Here is a 26560-nt window from a genome sequence, read left to right as displayed (position 1 = left end):
TCCCAACTGCTGAAGCCAGTGGGAGAGAACCATACTCACCATACCCGTGGGAGAGAACCCTTGGGAAAAGCCACAGTAGGACCAGAGGGGAGGATTTCTCTGGGGAACTACCTTGAGCCATTGCCTCCAATGGCAGGGAGTGGGAAGCTGGGGTCCATCACAAAGGGTGGAAATCTCCCAAACCTTGTGGATCTCCCCAGATAAGTCCTGAGAATCTCACAGAGGCACAAAAACAGTTGTGTGGAGGCATTGTGGGTCTGCATCATTTCCTAAGCCCCCTGATTCCCTCCGGCTCCTAAGCTGAGCAGCTTCACTGGAGTCAGACCGCCAGAGAATCCTAGACAGAACATGCTGCTGGAACTACCTTTTAGTGTTTGTACTCCAGCATGGAGGGATTTCACACAAAAGGTAATACTATCTAGGGCTGTATGTCCTTTTGCTTGGATTTCCTTGAGAGCTGGGCTAGGGTAAGCAATGCCAATCCACACACGTATAACAGAATCTACAGGAGCAATATGTAGGATCCTGGAAAATGGAGGGAGTTGATGATACCACAAAGGTAACTGACCTCCCTTTCTACATGGGCTGATCAAAGCCAGGATATGGGGCCTCATTCAAAGTTCATTAAAGTCTATGGGAGTCTCTGTTGACTTCAGTGGTCTTTGGATTAGGTCCATGAAGAGCCACATCCATGCATGGACTCGAGAAATGATTCCCTAAGCAGCAACCACCCTTACTGTTGTTTGTGAAAAAGGTGCTGTTTGATATCTAAAGTGTACCCCATAGAAAGAGTACAGCATGCATCAGTACAGGGTTCTGATGAAAAGAAGATTCACAGCTGGGATGGATGATTTTTGATAGCTGTCAGAAAGTGGATCGCTTTTTGTGTCAACACTTCTAAAGAGCTGTTAAAAGCAAGACACACTTTACACTACTAGTGGTTCCTAAATTGACTGTGAAATGCCACTGGGTGACACAGGTGGTGGAGACTGGGGGACAAAGGGAAGGGAAGATCACTCAAAACAATTGCATTGTACATAATGTATGATGTACCCCTTCAAAGTTTACACCTTGTAGCCAAGTTCACTCACTGCTAGGCATCCTGTCATGGCATAGCAGCTCTTTCACTGCTAGCACCCCCTGCCAACAGTTGCTCCAGGGCAGTGGTGCTAACTCCGACAGTAACTCTCAAACCAGGTTACTGTCTCAGGTCCATGCCTTCTGGGGTCACAGTAGTCAGTAGTCCAAACTAATAGTCTCAAAAACACCTTTAACGCAAAGATTTTTCCCCCTCTCTGGAGCTCTTCCTCAGCCTGTCTTCAGATCAGCCTGCAGGCCCCTTGCTGTGCTCAATAACCCTTATGACAGGCTTGTACACCCCCTTCCTTGGGGCTGGTAGGAGAACTGAATTTTTTCTGGATTCCAACCCAGGGCCCTTTACTAAAAAGGTATTTCTGCTCCTGTACCTGTGCTGTAATTTCCCTAGGCTACTCCCTACCCAGCCTCTTAAGTTCTCCTCTGGGTCTCCCCATCTTCTCCCTGATTAATCAGGGTCCCTCCCAGGCCCCAGTGCCTGAAGAGCTTTCCTTGCTTTCTGAGCTTCCTGCCAGGCTTTATCACCACTTAAACATGGTTCTTATTCTCATTACTACTACCACCTTCTGCTCTTTATGGGGGAAGTGCCTGATTCTCCTCAGGTGGGGCTCATTCTATAATCAGGTTGGCTTAGGGCGAACACCTATCCTGCTTAGAAAGAAACAGCTTGAAGTGGGCTGATTCTACAAGGATAGGGGTTTTATTTATTGAACTATGATAGACAAAGAATTTTCCATGATGTCCAACTCACTGCAGAATGCTTAAAATATAGACGGAGCTGAGTTGGAGAGGTAGAAACGAAGCTGCATTATATCAGATGTAATGACAATTGGAATATCTTTTTTCATTCCAATGGATCATTGATTTAACATTCTTTGTTTTATTATCAATGAATACCTACAACAGCCACATTTTGAATGTGATTTAGAATCATTTTGTATGTACTAGAACAGTGTTTTGATAACAGTTTCAGTATCATTTTGAGGGGGGAACTCAAACAGAGCTAATATTTTTGCTCAGAATTCAGCAGAACATTCAGTTTGTGAGTGAATGGAAATGGTATTGTAAGTATTTTCAGATTTTAATTATTTCCTAAGGAGGGAAAACAAAAGCAGTCCCTTTAAAGACAACACTAAGGAGATTTCTATTTAGAGGATATGTAATAACTCATATTGAGACAACATTTTAATCTCACCAAAGCTTTAGATAATCCGCTGGCACCTGTGTTTGTTCCTCTTCCTTCCCATTATAGTCCTTAGACTTAGGGCCAAAGGTCTGATCTTGCAGGTTTTACTCATGGCAGTGGCCCCACTGAAGTCAGCGAGATTCTTGGCATGAGCAAGGCAAGTAGGATTTGGCCCTGAAAGTGTCACCTATGAGGAAGTGGTCCCAGTGCCCCCCTCAATTTATGGCCACTGAAACATTTTCCTTTTCTGTTGAGTGCCACTTCCTGCACCATGTTTCCTGTTATTTATGTTGGAAATGTGGCAGTGATTGCTAGAGGAAAGTAGGGCCTGTGGTATCAGTAGAAAATATAGTGCATGTATAGTATAGTTACACATGGGTCATGCATAAACAAGATCAAAACTGTCCTAGTAAATCAGATGAATATGTATTAGCTAGGATGATTATTAAAGAATTACCTGAGAGCTTTCTCTAAGAAGTGTCTATTGTATTCCACATCATTCTCTATACAGTGTCTATATACTATATAATCTAGGTTATTAGATAGCTTTATAGGCTGTAAACTCTTTGGGGTAGGGGCTAGCTATCATGAGGTATAAGCAGGATGGAGCCCCTTCTCTTTGGGGGCCTCTAGGCTCTCCTGAAATACAAATAAGTAAAAATAATTGCATAACCCAAAGTCCAGTCCATGAAGTCTGGAGGAAGGGGAGAAAAACAGAAAAAATATACCTTTGTGTGTATAGTTTATAATCTGGGAGGGGGAGATTTAGTGGATACAATGATGGGCACTGTACAGAAGCACAAAAAGGCAGCTAGTGGGAGGGAAGGAGATTCTTTATGTCCTATACTTAAAAACCGCATAATTTTGAAAAGGTTAAAATAACGTCACGTTTGTCTAATTCTTTGATGCTTTAATTCATGATTCTCTTTTTAAAGTGTACACCCTAGGAGGAATGGTGCGTCATTAAGGAAAGGAAAGAGGCTTGCCGGGGACAGAAAGCAATTTCCCGTAGCAGGTGCATGTAGCAGGTGGTACACAGTGTACCTGCAACGAAAAGGTAGATTTAGCCTAAGATTTTATTTAATATGGAAACCTTATTGCATCCTGAGCCACTACTGGGGGTGTGCCAAGAAATCGTGTCTGCAGCATGATTTATTACGTGAAAATACCACTGAACTAATCAGTAGAGTTACTAATTAATACAAATCTGCATTTTTGCATAAGCAATTAGTGCAAAGAGAGTGCACTGAAAGAGGAAGTTTGACTCGTTTAATCTCAGTGCCTATTCAAGCGGAAAGACCCACCAGGGCAAGGCACTAGGATCTACATTTGGATTTTTTTCTCTTTTGATTAGTTAAAGGAACTAAAAGGTCAAATTATCAATATTTAATTCAAATGGAAATGCGTTTGTTAAAGAGGAAAGAAAAGACTTTATTTAAACAAGGTGAGACTCTGGGGGTAACTGCCGGGATCAAAAATAATTAGATTTTTCAGTTACAACAGCGTCTAAATCCCCTCTGATAAGAATCCTAGTTCCTAATAATAGAGGTGGTTTGACACCAATAGCACAGACTTGTTGACAGTCCTTAAACTCTAGCCCAGGCGGTTGCTGGCCTAACAATGGCATCTAGATATTTGTTTTAGTGGCACACACTTCTGTGATTTGTTTTGGAGTTTTTTAATCAATTAGAATGATATTTTAAATCTATTGTGATTTCATAATTGTATGTACTTGACCAAAGGAGTCACTTAGCAAGCTGATAATTAAACCTTGGTCGTGATGTATTTTCCATTAACTAAATAGAAGTTTACATTTATAAAATTAAAAAAACTACCACAATTAACTGGGGGGGGGGGGGGAAATAGGCCATTGAAATTAAAGCACTTCCTCCTAGGGGGCAAAAACCTACCAGAAAAGAATTTAGAATTGTATTAATCTCTAGCACAGCCCTGAACGCATTCTAAAATATTATACTATAAGATAGTAACAGATTCCAGTTAAATGATATGCAAGAAAAGCTGGCTGTAGCTGAACCATAAATACGATAACCCCATTTGGTTTGGACAGTTTGCACTGTGATTGCGTGTGTCGGACTTTCACTTGTAGTAATCTGCAGTCGTTTAAAGGAAATAAGATGGGGGCCGGTGATTTCACTGAAATGGGGAATTAAAATTGTTCCGCTCTTTAAAAGTTCATGCACGATAACGGAGAAGGGAAGCCATTTGAGATATGTAAACAGCGGAGGAGGGAGGAGGTAACGTCCGGTGGCCTAGATCGGGTAACTGACACTGGGAGCTGGCCTTGGTGCTGATTTGCTCCCTGTTTGCCCCTCCGATTTTTGCTATCAAATTCATTGGCTGGCCACACAATTGTCCAGAATGTAAACTAACAGGGACCATTTCAACTTTGCTCCCAGTCTAGGAAGATTAAAAACCCCAACCCGCTATCGAACGCTTTTGCTGGGAGATCGGCCTTTGTCTGTTACCTGGCTCTGGGTTCCCATTCGGGCTGCAATCTGCTTCCGAACCCTACTGTAAACAGGTGGGAGACCTTTGATCAAACCACTGCAAATATGGGGACGCCTCCAAACTCCTAACCAACACACAAAGCCCGTCTAAGTCTTTTTTAATGAGCTGTAAGTGGCAACATCCACCAACGGCTGGGGGTGGCGGGATTCTATACTGGCAACTTTTTATTTTAAACACTCATGTTCTGTCCTTGTCTGATCCCGTTCATTGTTTGGGAAGACAGCAGAAAATGTAAATAACAAATACAAGAGAGACAGGCAAACCGGGCTGTTGATATAGTAAATCATTCACTAAATTACAAGCAAGGCTTCCTCTCTCCAATAGCTTAAAGCTATTTGGGGGGGGGTGTCCTTTTTATTTCGTTCTCGCAGGTGCAATATGAATCAATTATCTTAATTAAGATAATGCATCAAACCCAGGAGATTTCCCTGGGACGGATTTTTCACTCTGGACAACTGTAAGGCATTTTAACAGCATTTCCACGCCTTCCTACGCCTCTTCTCCTCGATCAGCAACACACAGGTCCCTGTATTTTCGAAAGCATTTGCTCTGGTACATTTGATTTGTCTTTCTTAAAAAACAAAACAAAACAAAAAAACCAAAGCCCCACTATTACCGAATCTGTAAATCTTTCGCCCCGATTGTCTGCTCTGTGTTAGCTGTTAATTTAGCAGCTCAGCTGAGCGGGGAAAGAGGGAACGAATGTTAGAGACCTGCAGCTTTCTGGACGTTGGGAATTGCTTTTGTTTTAATAAAGGAAAGACACCTCCTTTGGGGAAAGTCACAGCAGTGCAGAGAAGCAGACGAGCATTGCTGGACTCAGAAGTCCAATCCTGCCCCATTGTTTTTCCAGCCCGTCTACCCTTTGCCCTGCTCCCTCCCCGCTTCTCTCCCTCCTCCCCCATTGCGTGCCCCTCAGCCGGTGATTCTTCCTTCTGCTCCTGCTGCCGAAGTAACCGTCAGGCCAGGAGCCGGCGCCAGCAGATGAGCTGCAAGCGGGCAGCAGAGGGGAGCAGATTTGGGACGTTGCATGGGGGCAGTGAGCCGTGAAAGGGGCTTTTGTTGACAACGCGTGCGGTTCGCGTGCCGCTCGGCGAACAGGAGCCCCCAAGCCCGGGGAGCGGGAGGGGGAAAGAAAGAAAGAAAGAATAGAGCCTGGGAGTCAGAATTCGAGAGAGGAAGAGAAGCCTGAATGGAAGCAAGGGGAAGCTGAGTCAGAAGCCAGATGGAGAAGGAGGAGGCTGAAAGTCAGGAAAAAAGGAGATGCTTAAACGTGATCAAACATACAGGTTACGAGAAAAGGAGAGAGATCGGAATTCCAGAGTCGCAGAGTCAAAGCGAGGGAGTCAGAAACAAACAAGTTAGGGAGAAAGAAGGTAAAGCAGAATGGATGGGAGCGAGGGCTAGCTAAGAATAGAGACCGAGAAGCAGAGGGGAAGACTACTGAACCATAGAGTGAGTGGCAGACAGGGTGAATTTGAAATAGTCTGCAATACAGAGAAATCTCCCTAATTCTCTGATCAGCCTGCCTGTTGGCCCTTGCCGTCAATCTCTCTCCAACTGCACCAAGAAACATATTCTGTACCTGCAGCCTCCAGCTTCTTCTCCTCGTCGAAAGTCTCTCCTGTCCCTAATTTAGAAATCAGAACCTGCCAGTCCTCTATATCAGACCCAATTATCGTTGGATAATTTTGGCGAACTAGCGAGTTCAGGGAGTTTAGTTTGCCCATGTAAACCGGGAATATGTAAAATATTAAAATAGATACGTGCGTAAAATATGCTTGCTGCTTATTGCAAACCTCACCTGATTACAGTTTTCTACTGTTTATTATTGGGTTTTTAACGTAGCCACTGTATCTACGTTTTGATCTTTTGTCATCCTAGTTTATCTCTAAGTTGTACATTTTAATGCTGAAGAAATATAAGATGTAATCAAAATACGATTTAAAACATTTCAGAAGCTGAAATAAAAATTATATCTAACTATCCCTAACCTCGCCCGCCACTTGAAACCAGTCCATTTAAAGAGTGAAAAAGTGTAATTTGCATTATATTCGTAGGTTAAGAGGAGAATCCATCCAGTTTGACTATTTGTCCAGTCCAGTCGTTAAAGTGGACCTAAAAGTACAATGACAAAAACAACAACATCCAAGCCAAAACCTACAACATTCTGTCGATCTGAGGGTATTTCTGCCTCAAAATAAGAGAGATGGAAACTGGAGACAAGCAACACAAAGTCAAAGGGTTTAGATTAGTAGGCAGACAGTTCTATTGCATCTTTGCTTCCCATAGAACAGGTTAGCTGAACAACTAGTTGTAATTTTATATCCAGATGTGCAAAGAGACGCATCACCTTTCCACACGAAGCGAACATAATGGTATGTAATATGAGAACAACTTAAAATAGAAACGTGTCCAGGTCCAGACTGGGTCCCTTAATCGTAGTTAAAATAATTAGTATTGTCCGTTATTAAATACCAGATACATTTTACATGTTACCGAAGTTTAACTTGAAACAAACCAACACACAGTAACTAGATAATGGACAGATGTCCTTAATCGATAACTATGATTAAGACAAAAAGACTCATTCTGGTGTTTTATGTTTACCTCTAAGCCTGGGGGCCACGTAGGATCATCAATGTGATGAAAATATTTTAAAAATAACACGACCTGAAAATAATAACAAAAAATACTTTTCAAATCTGTTCCTGAAAGGCAGAGTTATTGATTTCACATTTAAAGCCGTATGACGCCAAAACAAATTATTTTCTTTCTTTCTTTCCCTTTCGTGATTAAATCCTTGGATAATGTGTACTGTACCAGTAATAAAGCTCCACTTGTTACCATGCAAGCCAGGATACTTCCTTGTTAAAATGCATCCCTATGAAACTTGGCAATGTTTGCGAACTAAGAGATCTGTTTAAAGTCTTTTAGAGTAATTGCCTATAAATGGTCTTTTAAAATACAAGGTTGACAATCGATTTTTAAATAAGGGGATTAATTTCGAGCAGAAATGGGAGGAAAGTATGCATCACAAACTCCAAACCATAGAAAGAGCTGTCCGATTCTGTTAAGATTACCAAACATCAAGACTCGACAGCTTCATCGACGCATAACACCTTAATTCTTCATCTTGAATCCTAATTTAAATGTGAAGATCTATACATATTAACTATTTTTCCATCTTAGCCTTCCGTTGAAGTGGATGCATTAATAAAGGGGTCTGAAAAGGAGAGCACAACACGCTGCTGTTGTTTTCATATTACAGATTTGCACTTGAGCTACTGAATAGTGAGAAGGCACCTAACATCGCTTTCAAACTATAACTAAACAGCCTATCATTCTTCCCCAAATAACCTATAAAGCACGACCCATTCTGATAAAGTATTAATAGAAACGCTCACTGGTCCCTCGGTATAACATTTATTTTACCTACATCTTTAAAAGATTTTCATTTTCTGGTGATAAAGTTAAATTCTATTTAAACGTGCAAAGCTTGATTCATGACACATACAAAGGAGACTGTGTAATACTTTCAAGGATATGTACAACCCGACCTAGCACATGGTATTTTATATAGATAAAAATATATGCATGGATGATAACCGAAGGCAATGATACTCCGATAGTGAAATATATCATTAAAATGTGTGTTTGTGTGAATCTGTGTGGGGTGTGAACAAGCGCACAGGACTGGATGAAAAGTGCCTGAGAGGAATTTCTGGTCTGCAGGAAATCAGTTTTTGAGCTGTTTAGGTGAGTGTGACATTGCAATAATTGACATTTAATGTCTAAAAGATCTTTAAAAGTTGCTCAGCTGTGTTTCCAGTGAGGAAAACAAATACACTACGGGAGGAAAATGCTAAAAGGTGCCTTCATTGGGAAAGTGGAGAAATTGCAAACGCCCACTCTCGGGGCAGAGGTGAGGAGTGGGGGAGAAGACACCAGACTAGGAGATAGTAACAATTACCGTGAAAAGAGGATATGTACATGCTGAAACCTCAGTGGATCTGTTCCCCGTCCCTGCTAACCAACTCTACTGGAAATTTCTTCTCTTAAAAAACAACACACAAATCCCAGAGCAACAACAGCAGCGCCAGGAAAGTGCTCCCCTTCCCAGCGGCGAAAGGGTTAATCTCTCCTGCGGGTACAAACAGGTCCGCAGAGTCTCTCACTGGCGACAGATGGCCACTTTCTTTTGGCCACAAAGGGATGGAATCGAGAGCTCCGCTGAATACAAATGGGCAGGTCACGTGAGAAGCCCGGACCCTTTGCTTGACGTGGACTACCATATGGCGCGTGCCGGGGAAAGCTGGGAGAGGAGGGGAAAGAGGAGGGAGGAGGGGTTTACCAGGCAGCACCAGGGGCGCAGGCGCTATAGGCTATTAAGGGGGAGAGCCTAGATCCCCTTTACCCCTCCCTCTCCTTTAGCATCACTGGCCCCGCTATATAACCTGCGCGTCCTGCACCCAGCCCCTAGAAAAAAAGAGAAAACACCCTCACACAAGAGAGCTCTCCAGGAGTAACAGGGTTATGAGACCATCGCTGCAAAGGAGACACTAAAAAAAAAGAAGGTAATTATAACCCCCGATTTCCTCCTCCGAAACAGAATTTCAGCACAGATACCTGCAGCTGTATCTAGCTAGAGATATACAATGTGTGAGTGTTTAATGTAGTTTTTAATCTGCCTACAACGGAAACAGTTTAATGCCCCAGTATCTCAGTGTGTTTCATTCTAAGACATTATTTCCACAGGTTGCGATTATGGGAGCCGGGGGTTTAATCCCCACCCCCGATTAACTTTTTCACATATTTAGCTAGTACTCCTCCTCTTCCTCAAACCCCAGTGTACATTTGGTCTGAATATCATTGTTTTCTGTCTATTTTGTAATTTACCACTTATATTTGGGGGCGGGGGGGGGTGAGGGACAGAGGGAATACGGCGATTTAATTATAGAATGGAATTGATGGTCCAAAGGTTTGAATGAGAAGGGTATTATTTCCCGTAAGCAGAAAGGGTTGTTGGGAGAAGACGTTGGAAGAAATACTGCTGCGATTTATGGTAAAGCTGCTGTAGTGTAAATCGGGCTTGGAGGTAGGTAAGTGGCGAAGAGTTTGGAGAGGAGAGAGAAAAGCGAGAAGGAACTGCAAGAGCTGCTACCTGTTACAGTGTCGGAGATACCAAAGGCTTCAGACGCCACTCACAGCAATGCACTAATTCAGCTCTTGCACTGAAGCCCTTGTATTCACCTCAGCAGAGACTTTGCCAGCATGGAGCACTGCCGTTCTGCGAATGATACTTGTTTTCACCTTTTTGTGAAAGGGTTCAGCAGAACTTTGAGAATCCTGAAATGAAGGGAACAAGTAGTTTCCAGGTGGACAGTTTTTTAGAGAAAGTGTCACACCTGATCCCCCATCTGGAGAGCTGAGCCTTGCTTGGCTCTGAACAGTTCTGGAGGTTGCATTCTGGCTATAGTACGGGGGGAGGGGGGAATTGTAGCTACTATAGGGAGGCGGTGGGAAGAAAAGGAGAGCAAGAAAATGAATAAAACCTGTGGTTACTGGATCTTTGTTTACAACTTTTTCCCGTAGAATCTGCAAACGTTCACAAAACTGCTTCACGTACTCCGATTGTGTCAATCACATTTTCTTCTGCATCATCAATTTATATTCCCCGCTAATATTAGCAAGTTACATAATGACATTGGGACATAAATACATCAATTATAAGCGAGAAGCGCAGGCACAATTAAAAGTTTAATTTCTTATTTTTGGGAAAACATAATGCCTTTGTGTACACACACACACACATTTTGTATATATGGAAAGAGAGAGGGAGGGCTGTGGGAGGAGGGTTGTGTTTCTTCTGTTTAAAGTGTTTCTTCTGTTTTTGCCCCCTCTTAAATGCAGGACTTCAAAAATGACCAAATCGTACAGCGAGAGCGGGCTGATGGGGGAGCCCCAGCCCCAGGGTCCCCCGAGCTGGACAGATGAGTGCCTCAGCTCTCAGGACGAGGAACACGAGGTGGATAAGAAGGAGGAGGATCTCGAAGCCATGCAAGCCGAGACCGAAGAGGACTCGCTGAGAAACGGCGAGGAGGAGGATGAAGACGACGACTTAGAGGAAGAGGAGGAAGAAGAGGAAGAGGAAGAAGACGATGATCAAAAGCCTAAAAGACGGGGTCCCAAGAAGAAGAAGATGACTAAGGCGCGCATGGAGAGGTTCAAGCTGAGGCGCATGAAGGCTAATGCCCGGGAGCGGAATCGCATGCACGGGCTGAACGCGGCTCTAGACAACTTGCGCAAGGTGGTGCCCTGTTACTCCAAGACGCAGAAACTCTCCAAGATCGAGACCCTGCGCTTGGCCAAGAACTATATCTGGGCGCTCTCCGAGATCCTGCGCTCCGGCAAGAGCCCGGACCTCGTTTCATTTGTACAGACCCTGTGCAAGGGCTTGTCCCAACCCACTACCAACTTAGTAGCCGGCTGCCTCCAGCTCAACCCCAGGACTTTCCTTCCCGAGCAGAACCAAGACATGCCGCCCCATATGCAGCCGGCCAGTGCTTCCTTCCCAGTGCATCCTTACGCCTACCAGTCCCCGGGTCTTCCCAGTCCGCCCTATGGCACCATGGACAGCTCCCATATCTTCCACGTGAAGCCTCCGCACTCGTTTGGGGCTGCTCTGGAGCCATTTTTTGAAAGCACCCTCACTGATTGCACCAGCCCTTCCTTTGACGGACCCCTCAGCCCGCCCCTCAGCATCAATGGAAACTTCTCTTTCAAACATGAACCTTCCAACGAGTTTGATAAAAATTATGCCTTTACCATGCACTATCCCGCAGCTACTCTGGCAGGAGCCTCGGGCCACGGATCAATCTTCTCTGGCTCTGCCTCTCGCTGTGAGATCCCCATAGACAACATTATGCCCTATGAGAGCCATTCCCATCACGAACGAGTCATGAGTGCCCAGCTCAATGCCATCTTTCACGATTAACCCTTCAAGGCGCATCAGCGTCATGACAGAGAAGGAAACAAATCGACTGTGCGTACAGTGACTGACTTGTTTACAAAGGGCAGCCCTTTGGGTACCACTGCTACGAAGTGCAAATACTCCAAGATTCAAGTGATATATGTATTTATTGTCGTTTCTGCCTTTAGGTGAAACTGGGATGCAAAGTTCCTGTTCACCTTCTGTATTATTTTCTAAAAGCTCTTGAAAACTACACTGTAAATTTGGTGTAGGGGTATTCAGATCGTTTTAATTATCTGATCGGGATAACAAAATCACAAGCAATAATTAGGATCTATGCAATTTTTAAACTAGTAATGGGCCAATTACAAAATATATATAAATCTATATTTTTCAACCAACATTTTACTACTTGTTACCTTTCCCATGCTGAATTATTTTGTTGTGATTTTGTACAGAATTTTTAATGACTTTTTATAACGTGGATTTCCTATTTTAAACCATGCAGCTTCATCAATTTTTATACATATCGGAAAAGTAGAATTATATCTAATTTATACAAAATAATTTAACTAATTTAAACCAGCAGAAAAGTGCTTAGAAAAGTTATGTTGCCTTAGCACTTCTTTCTTTTCAAATCGTTAACAAAATGCACAGTCCTGGCAATTTCTTTCCCATGAAATTATTTCCCCCGTTACAATTAGAACCAGATCCCTAATTCTTGAGAGGATAGAAGAACGAAATACTTATTTTCTATTAGAACATATCAATCCAACACATTACTTGCACAAACTTGTATATAAATATTATAAGCAAATGCCAACACCCTTCTATAATCAAAAGCTGCTTGACTATCACATACAATTTGCACTGTTTCTTTTTAGTCTTTGAACCCCTTTGCATCCCGTAATTTTGAAGAGAACTTGAAAATAGTAACGTTTCCAGACAATATAAATGCATGATTTTATACATATTCACACAATCGGTGGTTTGTCACATACTCTTATGAATTGGAGCCTAAAACTAATCAGGAGTTAATGTTGGGCTATATACCTATTGTAGTCAATTAGTACAGTAGCTTAAAACAAATTCAAACCATTTAACCCGTAATTAGAACAATAGCTATTGCATGTACAATGCAGTCCAGAATAAGTGCTGTCTGAAATGTAATGCTGGTTCAACTGGAATCAATCTGTACTGTAATTTTGTTTGTAATCCTGTATATTATGATGTAATGCACACTGGGATTTTAGAAACATCCATCCATTTGCAACAACATAGTATTGGACATTTGATCGAATGTTGCATTTCTCTTTATATGTGATTTTTTTCTTAGTGTAAGTAATTCCTATGGGATTATTGTTTTACTTGGATAGCTCATGAAAGATGCAACATTTATTATTTGTAGAATAAAACGGACTCAAAAACAAAGGACTGGATTATTTCTTTGTTTTTATTTTTTGTTTTGTTTAGTGCAAAACTACATTATTTTGTATTGTTGGTCTGTTTAATTTCAAAGGATGTAAATAGAAATGTAGTACAAATTTGTGAGTAATATGGAGACGACTGAATTTGAGTTTTCAGCTTCAGGTTGCTGGTTTTGACTTTTGTGTACTCTTTGTGACTGATGTGACCCGTCTCATTAAAAAAAAAAAAAGACAAAAGTGTTAACATTTGTGGGCTACCAAGAACTTGCAAAATTTGCCTCTACTCTCGATTTTTTAATCCTTGTCACAACACAGCAGGGCTGAGAGTTGGAATGGATTTCTTCAAACTTCAGGAAGCGTCTTCGTGTCTCCATCTTCTCTTGATTTTTAATACTTGCAAATTGTCCTGGTGCTCAGTGAGAGCACCGTGGGAAAGCATACATTTTAGCCATTATTTTCGAATAGAAAGTGATTCAGCAATCACTAACGTTGTTAAAGCGAACCGGTCATTAAAGGATTAATTCTGACTCATTAAGGATTCCCTAAGTGGTACATAAAAAGGGAGTTATCCAAAGTTGTTTGCCCACAATATAGGAAGAATTGACCATTTATGATCCAACTATTTGTTCATGAGATTGTTTCTCAGCCAGAGTCTTTTCCCGGCAGCAGGTACTAGCCTAGGATTGGCTCCCCTGGACTCCGCCTCTTAGAGGCTGTACCTCTCTTGAACCATTCCTGAGTTTGGTTCCAGCTCAGGAGTCGCTAGAACTAATTGCTCGCTCCACTCTGAAAAGTCTTGGCGCTCACCTCCGCCATAGAGGTGGTGGCTAAGAATGAAGTATCCGGAGAATAGTATTTTGGCACCATCCCTTCTCCCATCCCTCAGCAGTGCTTTCATTCTTCTCCTTAGCAGCTGCACAGGGTTTTTTTTCTCTAACCAAGGCCATGATTCTGACACTACCAATTCACTAGGCACTGTTCCCCTTCTTTCGAGACATGAAACATGTGGTCCTTTAATTTTTAATCTTCAGGGGCTGTAGAAACCTACAGACACAAATTGCCCAAGAAATCTGAATAATCTAATGGCCATGAACAATCTAGAAATGAAATTATCAACAGGTCTATCACAGACTGGTGCAAATGAAATGAGTGACCTTAAAACTTCTCCTTGAAACACATTGTACAAAGTCCTTCATCACAAATGGGAGATACTTTATAAAGGGCCTTAAAATGAACCCCAAATGAATGAGCAAAACTTTGCAGGTCTGATCATAGAATATCAGGGTTGGGAGGGACCTCAGGAGGTCATCTAGTCCAATGCCCTGCTCAAAAAAGGACCAATCCCCAGACAGATTTTTACCCCAGTTCCCTAAATGCCCCCCTCAAGGATTGAACTCACAACCTTGTGTTTAGGAGGCCAATGCTCAAACCACTGGGCTATCCCTCCCCCCTGAAGAAGTCAAGTGACTTGCCCAAGGTCACATAGCAAATCATATTATTATCTCCTATTTCAAAAGGTGCTTTATTTTAAAAACAAAAATCAAAGAACCAAAACCATATTAAAATTTGCAATGTGTTTATTGCCAGTCTTTTGGCCTAAAAACAAACACATTGAAAGTTAATTGCTAGGCTAGCTGATTCACTTTGCATTAGCTCGATTTCATTTGGCTGTAGTTGGATAAAATGTGTTGCTCTGTAGTCTAGAAACTGTTGCTGAGTGAAAAAGAAAAAGAAAAACTAATCATTAGAGAACAACTTTTCAATTACTTCATTGCTCTTTTCTAGACAGCAAAGATAGCTAAATATACTCCTGAATAACCTAAGGAGAAACACTGAATGACAATTTCTAAGACAAAATTTAAAAAATCTGACCTAGGTTTGCATGCCTTTTGGTTATATGTCTTCTTCTTAAACATAAGGATTCTTCTAGTCAGTCAAGGGGCAACTCACTTACCACCATCTTTTATTCAAAGGCAGGCACAGATGTTCCTTCTGCAGGGGAGGTTTTAATTTATGAAAATTATATTGTTTATGCATGAATGCACTCTGCATAACACACAGTATTTCCATGTGATGAGAGAAATACCACAGAACCAGTGCCAATGTCAGGAACATATTCTGCAAATTTAGTCGCTTAAATGTTTAATGAATATTTGGAAGGCATTTCCAAACCACAAGAAACCTTTTTAATTACCTTCTCTTTTTCAGTTATTAACAAAATTCAGTTCCTCTAACCAATGCAATTTACTTTAAAGGTCTGACTATGCTTTTGAATATTTGTTACCACGGTACTTCAAAAGAAATAATAATTAATAGAACAAACAAACTAATAAAGAAAATTAATTACTTATTTTTGCAGATACTCCATTTGACACTTCTTCTTGTGAGTTTTGTTGTTTCTATTAGGGTTTCCCCACCAACATTACCACCCTCAGGCAAGACCAATATATTTTGAGTTATCTTTTCATGGTGCCATTTCTGATGATTGTACAATATTTTTTTTCTTACTGGAAATCATAATAGGCCAAATCCTGAAGTCCTTATTCAGGATCTGATTGTTGTGCCCCATCAGCTAGTGTTTAAAGAGAAGAAAGTACCTGCACAGTTCTCCTCACAGATATCAGTAAACCGGTGGGATTACCCACCATCCTTATGTGGAGTAAGCAGAAAGCCTGATTCTCCAGCCCATATGGATCCCAGGTAATCAGCCGGAGGTTGGGACCAGCTGCACAGAGGCTCTGTGCTTTCATTCCAGCTCTGTGCACTGGTGGCCCTTTCCCTATCTCAGCAACATAGCTCCCTTAGAACAGAATGTTTAGTGTTTCTGCAGTTGGCAGCTGCCCAAGAAGCCACACTTAAAAGGAGGGGGGCTTAGTAGAATGGTCTTTCTACCATGATCTTCTTAGGGCTGATGTGTGGATGGTATTCGTGGCTTGACCACTCTTTCCTCATCCCCATCCACTTCTTGCTTTCTCTTTCTGCATGGAACTCTGAACCCATCAAAAGCACTCCATAGGCTCTGAGATAAGTAGGATCACTGCTGCAGCGGTGGCTGGGCCCCCTCATTATGCTTGGAAAGGCTGTGATACATGGGTGAAGGACTATAATTGGGAACCTCAGATTTTACTCAATACTTACTTCATTGACTTCAGTGAGAATTATGCCTGAAAAAGGATCTCAGAGCCTGGCTCAGTGACTTCAGTGGGACTATCTGACTGAATAAGGGAAGCAGGTTTAAGCTCATTGGATTAATTGGAAGGAGGACTGGGTTCTTAATTTGGATAAAATATATAAAGAGTTACTTTCTTCAGGAGCTGGTGTTTCAATGGCTGAGTAAACCACTAAATGATCTCAGAGGCTAATAACAGGGCAAATAAATATCATTCTAAACTCAATCTTGGCATAAATAGACCAGCCATTAAACCAAAATTTTTTTAATTAAAAAAAATCCACTTTCAATCACCCAGCACAAGTTTAATGTAAAATAAGTTAGACTTGGTGAACTAATAGCCTATATATTGCTTTCACTGTTCTAAAAATAAAGGATTTGAAGTGCCTCAGATACTACATTTTGACAAGAAGGGTACTTTTGATGGGATAGAACATAACTGCCATAAGGAACCCTACTAAACAATTTAGATAATTATAGAGCCAAATGCTGCTTATCTTATTTATTTTACAGGACAGAGTACTGGAAAAAACTGCAGAATTTGGTCCTGGTGTTTTTTTATTTAAAAATAATATAAATATGTTTAATTTTTACCCATCAAGCTGCATTGTCTTAAAAAGTATGAGTCAAAGTGTACATTTAAAAATGGTCTAAATACATTATTTAGCTAATAGACATATTACAAACAGTTTAAGATATATTAATGTGGCTTGAAATGATGGGTTGAAGAGCTACATCAGAACTGTTCTGTATAAATGTGTACATAAGTGTTTTTTAAATAATTAAAATACATATTTAACAAACTGTCAGAAGCGAGGCAATCGAAAATTAAGGCTGACATTGCTCTTTAAGCATTTCTTTTATGTATTTAGGTTGCCTATGGGGTGTGTTAAGCATAGAATATCAGTCCTGATTTGCAATTTCCTGGCCTGAACCAGTTTGCATCACAGACTTAATTGCATGTAAGATAAAATAAGTATAAGTCATTGCGGTCTACAGTTCCTAGAAACATTCTGGTGAGCGCAGGACAAAAACCAGAATTCTGATTATAGTGTTATTGTACATTTTTAACAAAACATGTCAAACTTAATGCAAAGAAGAAATAAAATGCCACTCTGGCCCATGGATCCTTATTTCATCTTGCTTCATCCATATTACATCTTCTTTGTTTGTCTTGTTCTCACTGATCTTCTAGTTCCCTCACTTTTCAAAATTACTTTTGCCTTGTCTTTCTGTCACCCTTCCAGTTGCCTCTTGTACCTGTTCAAGCTTCCCCATTTCTTCTTGTTTTTCTCTTTGCAACGATTTCGTTCTTTGGCTTTTTTTCAAGTTTACTTTGTCCTTCACAGCTTTCTTGTCTTTCATTTTCTCTTTCTCTCTCTCTCCCTCTCCCTTTGCCCCCCTCCATCTTCCTTGATCTACCTTTCCTGTGATAGGACACCAATAAAGCTCACCAATAAAGCTCACCCACAGAAAAGGTTTCTACTGCTAGAGTTCTCAATAGTATTTCACCCATGGCTATATCAATCTTAGAATTTTAGAAAAAGCTGAAGCTGATGTTTGATATTTCTGATTTAAAATCAAGACAGAAAAAATTAAAGTGCCTGGGTTGAAATAATATTGAAAACTGTAGGTACACAGATTACTTTAGACTTTAAGTTCTTCTCTAGAGTAAAAATTCTAGACGATACATACTTAAAAAAACAGGTGATACTCCAGGTTTAAAAATCCACGGCATAGTATGGACTTTATACACTGGGTCTACTATTGTCACAAAGCCAGAAAAATGTGCAAGCCAGTGATGTGCTTCCAATGTCTAAATCCAGGCTCCTCCAGAAATTAATCTCCTTTAGCCTCTGATACAGTCCAGCAACCAGCAGTTTTCAATTTCACTAATACTCAGTACAAAATCATACATTTGAATCACAGTGCATGATCTTTTGCACAATTATTGCTGAAATAAGGGGCAAAGTGTGTCCTCCGTTGACTTGATGGAAGTGCATTGTGGGACATTAAATACAATAACAGATCATCTTTAAAGTGAGGTATGTTTTTTAATATAAAGACTGCCAGTCTTTTTAAACATTGAAAATAACCAACATTTTAACATGAGGCTCCTGTGTAACCCCTCTAAAGCCTTTTCAGGCAGCAGGAAAAAGTCATCTGAAGATTTTTTTACACCAAATCCATCTGTGGTTATGTTCTGCAACTTCCCTCCTTATCATAGGCGTGTGCAGCACATTTCATTAGGGTGTGCACCCAGGGAGCCCTGCCCTAGCCCTGCCCCCACACTGCCCCCATCCACTCCCTCCTATTTCCCACCCCTGACTGCCCCCTTCAAAACCCCCAACCCCCCCGCTCCTTGTCCCCTGACTACCCCCTGGGACCCCTGCCCCTAACTGCCCCCAGGACCCCACCCCCCATCTAAGCCTCCCTGCTCCTTGTCCCCTGACTGCCCCCCTAGGACCCTACCCCCTACCCGTCCCCTGACTGCCCCAACCCTTATCCACACCCCTGCCCCCAGACAGACCCCCGGGACTCCCATGCCTATCCAACCACTCGCCACCCCCTGACAGGACCCCCAGAACTCCCGACCCATACAACCCCCCCTGTTCCCTGCCTGCCCCAACCCCTCTCCACACCCCTGACAGGCCCTCCCCAGAACTCCTGACTCATCCAACCCCCCTTGCTCCCTGTCCCCTGACTGCCCTGACCCCTATCCACCCCCCCATCCTTTAACAGATCCCGGGACTCCCATGCCCCATCCAACCCCCCCTGCCCCCTGACTGCCCCCTCCAGAGACCCTCTGCCCCTAACCCCCGCCATGTTCCCACCCCCTATCCAACCCACCCTGCTCCCTGTCCCCTGACTGCCCCCACCCCTTATCCAACCCCTTACCCGGACCCCTTACCATGAGGCTCCTAGCAGCATGTTCTGCTCCGTGCAGAGCCAGACATGCTGCTCCACGGGAGCGTGCAGCCCCGGCCCCCAGAGCGCTGCGTGCACGGCAGTATGGCTTCAGGGAATGGGCCAGCGGCTTGCTGTGCTTGCCCGGGTGCTCCAGCCCGGGAGCGCAGATCTCGCGGCTTGCCGTGCTGGGAGAGTAGCGCGCCATATGCCCACCTCTGCATTAGGGTGTGCCTGGGCACACCCGGCACACCCTGTGCACATGCCTATGCGCCTTATCTACCCCCATCGCTCTAGGCTTCCCTACTCTCATTGGTTTATTGTCACTATGCTAGCATGCCCATTTGCAATGGGAGGACACATATGGCAAGTTATAGAATCTTTGAGCAACTTGCAACAGTATTCTTACTACCTTATCCATATTTCTGGTGGCAGCGAGTAGCATGTCTCCCACATGTTGCTGACCATGCCACAATCAGAAATAGCTATGGGCCTTACCTCCACACCTGGGACATCCTGGGAGGTCTACAGAAAGCCAAGACTATAGTGTGGAGACCTTGTACTTTTGTATTCAATCTGGACCCTGGTGGCTTCCCTCCATTAGGGACTTACCCAAGCTGTTGCTGTCTCTTGGATCTCCAGGAGACGAGGGCTTGGTGGAAGATGTAATTTGGTATTACCTTTTCCCTGGAATCTCCAGCATGCCTCTCCTCCCCAGCAAGATAGGGATGACATGTTCTGTTCAATCTCTGACCCCTCTCTCAACTCAGATCCCAGATCTGCAGAGAGACTTCTGTGCTATCCAGAGAAGCAGGAACAGCAATATGTAGGCAACTGAGGTCCCTTCTGCCAAGGAGAGGGGAGATCCAAATGGGGAGGTTTAGGAGATCCATCCAGACCAAAGCTAAAAGGCAGACCTATATCAGTGCCAGGTGGAAATGATTATAGTTAGTATGTATAGAAAAACTCTTCAGTTGTGACAGCTAATCTATAAATTGATATTATACACCTGAATTTAAAAATATTTTTGTATACCAAATTAATTAAGTATATTGGAAATCCATGTATTATGCATAGAATAACAGTTGTCTTGGAAGAAAATACCACCCTAGAATTTACTCCAAGGTTTTGATAATGGAGTATTTATTAATGGCAGCAGAGGCCAATAACATCTTAAGGATTTCCTCTGCTACATACATTATGTATATATTTAATTTTATTCTTTTATGTTTTTAATCTATTTAATTTAAAATATTAAGTTATTGATTTACTATCACCTTAAAGTAAAGTTAATAAAAGGCTATTACAACTTTCGCTGATGTCAGTTGAAGGGTATTACAAGTCTCTTGGGAACTGTAATACTCTTTCACTGATGTCAGTGAAAACTGTAATAACATTCTAGGGACACAAAGGAGTTATCAGTTTATTCTTTGATTGCAATTTACTGAGAAATAAACTGGTATTTATTATATGAGATATACTGTGTAGGCTAATAAGTGGTTCCAGAGAAAAATAAAGATCGCTGAAGCAGTTAATACAGAGCATAGAGCCTGAAAGTTGATGCACCTATTCTTATTTTTATCATATATTGTACTTTACCTTCTAGTTAATGATTTAACTTTCCTTCTAAGTGACATCAATGAAAATACATTAAAGCTCTCATTGATGTCAAATAACTGATACAGGTTTTATTGGTTCATCTACTGTTACAGTTGTCAGAATAATACTCTGGAAAGTATATTTGGTCTGCAGTTTTTTATCCTGCTATACCAGCTTCTGGCCTGAATTCTGTTTAAACAAAAGAAAGATATCTCCAAATTTTCTACATAATGTCAACCTCTTGCATTTTATTTTGTTATTTTGCAAAGTATATAGATTCCAACAGAGAAGATCCACATGGAAAAAATATTGGGCACAACTTACAAAAAAACCCATCAAAATAGGTCCCTTATTGTTAAGTGTTTTAAGCAAGCAGAAATTTTATATGATTAGATATGAGTTGGGGCCATATTTGTTCCTTGTAAAATAATCCTTGTTTAAACAAGTTTTTAATGATTTGTTATAAAATACGGTAATATACTACTGTATTTTTATTTTTCAAATTTAATGTTCGAGTACTGCAGGTAAAATATTTTCATAGAAAGGTTGACATGATGATCCTATAACAGCAGTATAGTGGTCACTGGTGTAGACCTTGCTGTTTATCATTCTTGACCTGTAATTCTCTTTTGCTAAAATCTCTATCTGCACTTTTTATGTAAACAAAATATGTTAAAGCCAAATTGTGCCATCAGATATGCACACACAAGTCACAATCTGAAAGAATTATGTGTCTTTACCTGAGGGCAGAATGTCAATTATTACTGGTCATATCTCATAGGATATACATGAAGCTACTCTGAATAGAGACAAATACATTACAAATAACTATATACAGTTATGATAACAATGTAAAACTAAATGTTATCTATAAAATATACCAAAAAATTACATAAAGAGAGAGAAATCAAATCCCATGGTAGAGCAACAATTAAAATAGATTGTATCTCTTTTCTTTCGGAATGTTTCCATTAAAACAGAAAAGGTCTGTTCCTTGAAAACAATGGAAGAAAAGAGAGGTAGATTTTTCAGTTTTAAGAGAAAGCCCAACAGGGGGGGTTTAGTAGTGTAACAGTGGAAGACATTATCGGCTACATTTTAATTAAAGCTGTGTGAATGGTTTGACTTGAACTCAGAAGTACTCAAACCCAGCCTTGATTTGTATGTTTTAGAATTACTTAGATTATAATTCAACCAAATGAATAACAGAGGTAACTCAATAAGTTAAGTATCACAAGACTGTAAAATAATGCATTTTTAAACAACTTGCCTTAGAAGTGTATTTTCAGCTAGATCAGGGGTTCTCAAACTTCATTGCACCGTGACCCCCTTCTGACAACAAAAATTACTACAGGTCCAAAGGAGGGGGAGAGGCAGGGGACCAAAGCCTGAGCCTGCCCAAGCCGCACCGCCCCGGGTGGAGGGGGCCAAAGCCCCAGGGCTTCAGTTCCAGGCAGAGGGCCTGTAATCTGAGTCCCACCGGCCAGGGCTGAAGCCCTCAGGCTTGGGCTTTGGCCCCAGCAAGTTTAAACCAGCCCTGGTGATCCCATTAAAACAGGGTCAATGACCCACTTTGCAGTCCCAACCCACAGTTTGAGAACCACTGATCTAGATCATTAGCAATGGTGTACAGATACTTATGATACTTTCACAGAGGGCAATTTTGTTGCCTTTGCTTGAGCAAATCACACCATTTATTTCAGTTTTGCATGGGTGTGGATAGGATGATTTCTTCAGATGTATATAACATCAGTTAGATTCTAAAATGACAGACATTTTTACATTTAATTTTGAATCTTAATTCACACCATTAATAGCTCATGGCATGCAATATCTTTTATTGATTATTTTCCTCAACAAGTTCCCCCATTAAAAACATCTTTATTATCTCTGGAAAATTGGGGAGAGAAAAGTGAACCACCCCTCCCCCTTTTGAGGAAATTTTGTTTGCTTCATAATTGCTGTTGTTTCTCACTTAGATACAGAGGTGACCGACACTTTACAAATACCATAGACAGAGAGAGACGATTATTGCTATAAAGCACAATCTGCAAACAATTAGAATTGTATAAATGTATGTCTTAAACATGAGACTTCTGAATATCAAGGAATGGCAAATTGTTTGCATGTCCTTTTAATGGTGCAATAAGGTAAAAGTAAAGAGCTGAGTCTTTAATACAAACCACACATATTGCCAGGCTTGAGAAAAAAAATCTGAGAGCAGTTTGCTTGAGAAAAAAATTGGAGAGCTGTTTGCTATTTATTTATTTAGGAAAAACAAGTTTACAAATTCCCTGCCATGTAACTACCAAACAAAACAGTCACTCCAACCCCTAGCTTTTGTTTAGAGAGGCATTATACACGCGACCATAATGATCAGATCTTTCTGTGTAACAGGGTGTTACCATATTACAGCACCTCTAAGTGATAACATGCCATTCCTAGTGATTTTAGTAAGTTGAGTGAAACCTCAACGTAGAGGTAAAATAGCGAACAGTAGCAACACTTATAACAGGGGATGATCCTGTTCCCAGCCACTGACTTCTGCGTGCTGGGATCCAGCCTCTCCAAACAGCCCGGGCAAGCTCACAGCAAAGGCCTGATCCTGTTAAAGGCACCTCAGGCTTCGCATACGCTACGGCCAAGCGACCTGTGCACCACGCCGTCAGGAGCGCTCAGTGCGGGCGGGCGGGCTCCAGCCCTTTCCTCCTTGAAGGAGGCGGGTCTGTGCTAAAGGCCGCGCAACAGGGACCCAGCTGAGGAACGATTCCTAAGGGCCCCACCCGGCGTTCCGCGCGCGACCGTTCACGGGCACGGCTGGAGGGCGCGCGCCTGCGTGTGAGCGCTCGCCCGCCCGACTCCCTCCACCCCCGGCTCGCACCCTCTCGCGGGATGGGAGGGGGAGAGGAGCCGCTGCCTTGGCAGCCGCCGGGACGCGGAGAGTCTCTCGCCTCAACTTGGCTTGGAGGGCGGCGCCGCCATGCTGGGGGCCGAGATCCCCTTCCCCCGCCCCAGGAGAGAAGCTTGGCCGGAGCTTGTGGAGGAGCCTTCGCCGCCGGGGAGCGGGGTGGAAGATTCGGCTGGGCAGGGGGTTGCCGCCGCCACCTCCTCTTCCTCCTCCTCCTCCTCCTCCTCGATGGCGCAGCGGTGGGAGGAAGAGGAGAGGCGGGGGGCGGCCCCCCTGGCCAGAGACCCCCCGCGCGGCGGGGAGGCGGCCGGGGGCGAGGAGGAGCCGCTCCTCAGGGGCATTTTCCAGATCGGGAAGAGGAGCTGCGACGTGGTGCTGAGCGCCAGGCAGCTCCGGTGGAGCCCCATCCAGCCCGAGAGCCGCGCGGGTGAGTGAGGGGAGCTGGCTGGGGGGAGAGTGGGGAAGCGGGGGCGGACCCCGCTGCTTCGGTGCATCCCCAGCAGCCTTCAATGTGCCTGTCAAGGGGAAGGCGATTTGGGGCTGGCATATTCCCCCCTCCAATCAAAAGTGACTAAGGCTCCAACTTGTTAGCGGAGACGCTCCAGCCCCAAGCACCGTCCCAACCTGGCGCCACCCACCCTGCTGGCGCATGGGGGACTGTGCATCGCCACTGTTTGGCACTTTAGTTGGTCTTGTTTTGAACACTTGCTAAACTGATAGAGGCTAGTTCAGGCAGGGAGGGATCAGGGATGCCTGCAAGGGGCTGGGCAGCCACAGGGCAGAGAGCAGCAGGGGGAGGAGGTAGTTGCCAGAGTAGGTTGGTGACATACATATCAAGTTACTATAATAACTAAATCATCGCTAAAGTGCCACTTGCTCCTCCTGGAGAGGGCCAAATCTTTGTGTTCAGTTTTTTGCACCAGTATCACTTTATGCTCCTGTGGCTATTTCCTTTTCTGCCAGACCACAAATTTTACCTATGGAAGGGGGACAATTAGCTTCAGAGGAAATTTTCAGAACAGAACTGCTGAATTTCTAGTAGAAGAGGGCTTTTTCTGTGGTTCCGTCTTACAAATCAGTTTATGGAAATTGACAGTTTACTTAAAACAGGATTACAGTAAATTAGTTAAAAGAGATAATTACTGGCATCTCTCTCCACTTTAAATCTGTGCCAGCAATAAAAGTGAAGAATTTAATTAAATAAGGTTATCAAGATCTCAAACCTAAAACAAAGTATCCCTGGGCAGTCTTTCTTTATTATTCTAGTATATAAACACTATGGAAACATGAAATAGTGTCTTACAGCTTTTAGCTATAGGTAGAATAGAAATAGGATTTTTATTGATTCTGCAGCGTCAGTTTTTTGCATTTTAATCTAAATGACAGCTGTATATATGCTATACAGAAATTTATTGTGAGCTGTCTCTAAGTTTTAGGGTGAGGCTTGTGGATCAAATCCTGCTCCACTTACTCAGCTGAGTAGTTCTTCTTATTTCTACTGTGAGTAGAGCAAACTGGATTTAGCTCAGCGTCTTTATCTCAGGGTTTTGTGTCAAACTTCTTGATATTTATTATGGTGAAATTTTTAAGGCAACAGCAAAAGAAATTAAGCTCCAGAAAGTTGTCCCGATAAAACTGTCTTCAGTGAGCAAAGTTGTTGAAAAGGACTTGATTGAGTAGAACAAGATCTGTTTTACAAAAGATTTTAAAAGGGAAAATTTTCAAATATCTGCATGCTCTTAATTCAGAGTTACAGATAAATATTTGTCTATCCAGCAACCTGGCTTTTTCAGCAATTGCTAAATCATAATCTCTGCTCACATCTTCTCCAGGATGTCCACAGTGGGACTCTACTGTACTTCTCTTTTAGAGCTGGCTCTCTAGCAGAAAGCAAATGGTATGTTTAATAAATGCAGAGAGGTGCTTATTGTATGAGAGAAATGGCACAAAATCCATGTTACTGTGATCAGATTATTGCTGTGGCATAGCCGACTCATGCATACCCAAAAGCTATACCAAAGGAATTTTGTGTTCAGCTGTAAAAAAGAACTTTGAGACCTGGTATGCCACCAAATAATCCTGTTTCTCAGGGTTCCCCCCAATCACAACAGCTCAAAACTATATGAGACTCCCAGGGCATATGTCTGTGCGCATATGTAGTCCAATATGCCAGGCTGCATCTCAGGACTCTTCAAAGTTGTCTGGCCTCTGTTTATTCACCAAATCATCACCATCTGAACATGGTGCCCTTGTGAGTACTAACTTCACTAGATTGGTGGACAGACCCCCTTAGTGTTTGTGTGGGAGTTCCCTTTGTCGGCTGTCAGCCTTTGATGACACTGGTGATGAACACATCTGCCCTGTGATGGGGAGCTCATCTGAGTCCCCTCTGAACTTAAGGTTTGTGGTCCTCAAGGATCTCCTATCTTCATATCAATTTTAGAGAGCTAAGGGCTGTCTGCCTCACCTGTCAGGCCTTCCTATTTTGTGTCCAGGGAAAAAGCCTGTTTGTTCTTACAGACAACACTGTGGAGATGTTTGTTTTACCTCAACAGGCAATGGGGAGCTCACTCTTTCCTGCTTTGTCAGGAAGCAATTCACCTATGGAACTTTGACTGAACTTGCAGTGTGAGTCTCAAAGCCTCTTACCGTACAAGGGTGCAGAATGAGCCGGTGGACCACCTAAGCAGATAATTTCCAAGCCACCATGAGTGGTCTCTCCACCCGGATGTTGCCAGATGAATTTCCAACAGTGGGGGACTCCCCA

General features: G+C 42.5%; 2 protein-coding genes across 3 annotated transcripts in view; both read left to right on the top strand.

The window, feature by feature from the left end:
• Positions 1 to 9302: 9302 nt before the first annotated feature.
• On the top strand, positions 9303 to 13214 carry NEUROD1 (neuronal differentiation 1). Its single transcript, XM_034786549.1, has 2 exons — positions 9303 to 9387; positions 10724 to 13214. The coding sequence occupies exon 2, from the start codon at positions 10734 to 10736 to the stop codon at positions 11805 to 11807; it is 1074 nt and encodes a 357-aa protein (XP_034642440.1). The 5' UTR covers positions 9303 to 9387; positions 10724 to 10733; the 3' UTR covers positions 11808 to 13214.
• Positions 13215 to 23748: 10534 nt separating this feature from the next.
• The window catches only part of CERKL (ceramide kinase like), a 108871-nt gene continuing 106059 nt past the window's right edge, over positions 23749 to 26560 (top strand). For both annotated transcript variants that reach the window (XM_034786317.1, XM_034786316.1), the window contains exon 1: positions 23749 to 24220. In XM_034786317.1, coding sequence (XP_034642208.1) covers positions 23866 to 24220 — 355 coding nt within the window. In that variant the 5' untranslated portion in view covers positions 23749 to 23865. The remainder of the gene's footprint in view (positions 24221 to 26560) is intronic.

The sequence above is a fragment of the Trachemys scripta genome, chromosome 11 (genome assembly GCF_013100865.1).
Source record: "Trachemys scripta elegans isolate TJP31775 chromosome 11, CAS_Tse_1.0, whole genome shotgun sequence".
NCBI lineage: Eukaryota > Metazoa > Chordata > Testudines > Emydidae > Trachemys > Trachemys scripta.
This window is presented reverse-complemented; position numbering and strand designations above follow the sequence as displayed.

Bases quoted from the DNA above. Each gene is read 5' to 3' on its own strand.
- NEUROD1 (XM_034786549.1), top strand. From the start codon at position 10,734: ATGACCAAATCGTACAGCGAGAGCGGGCTGATGGGGGAGCCCCAGCCC.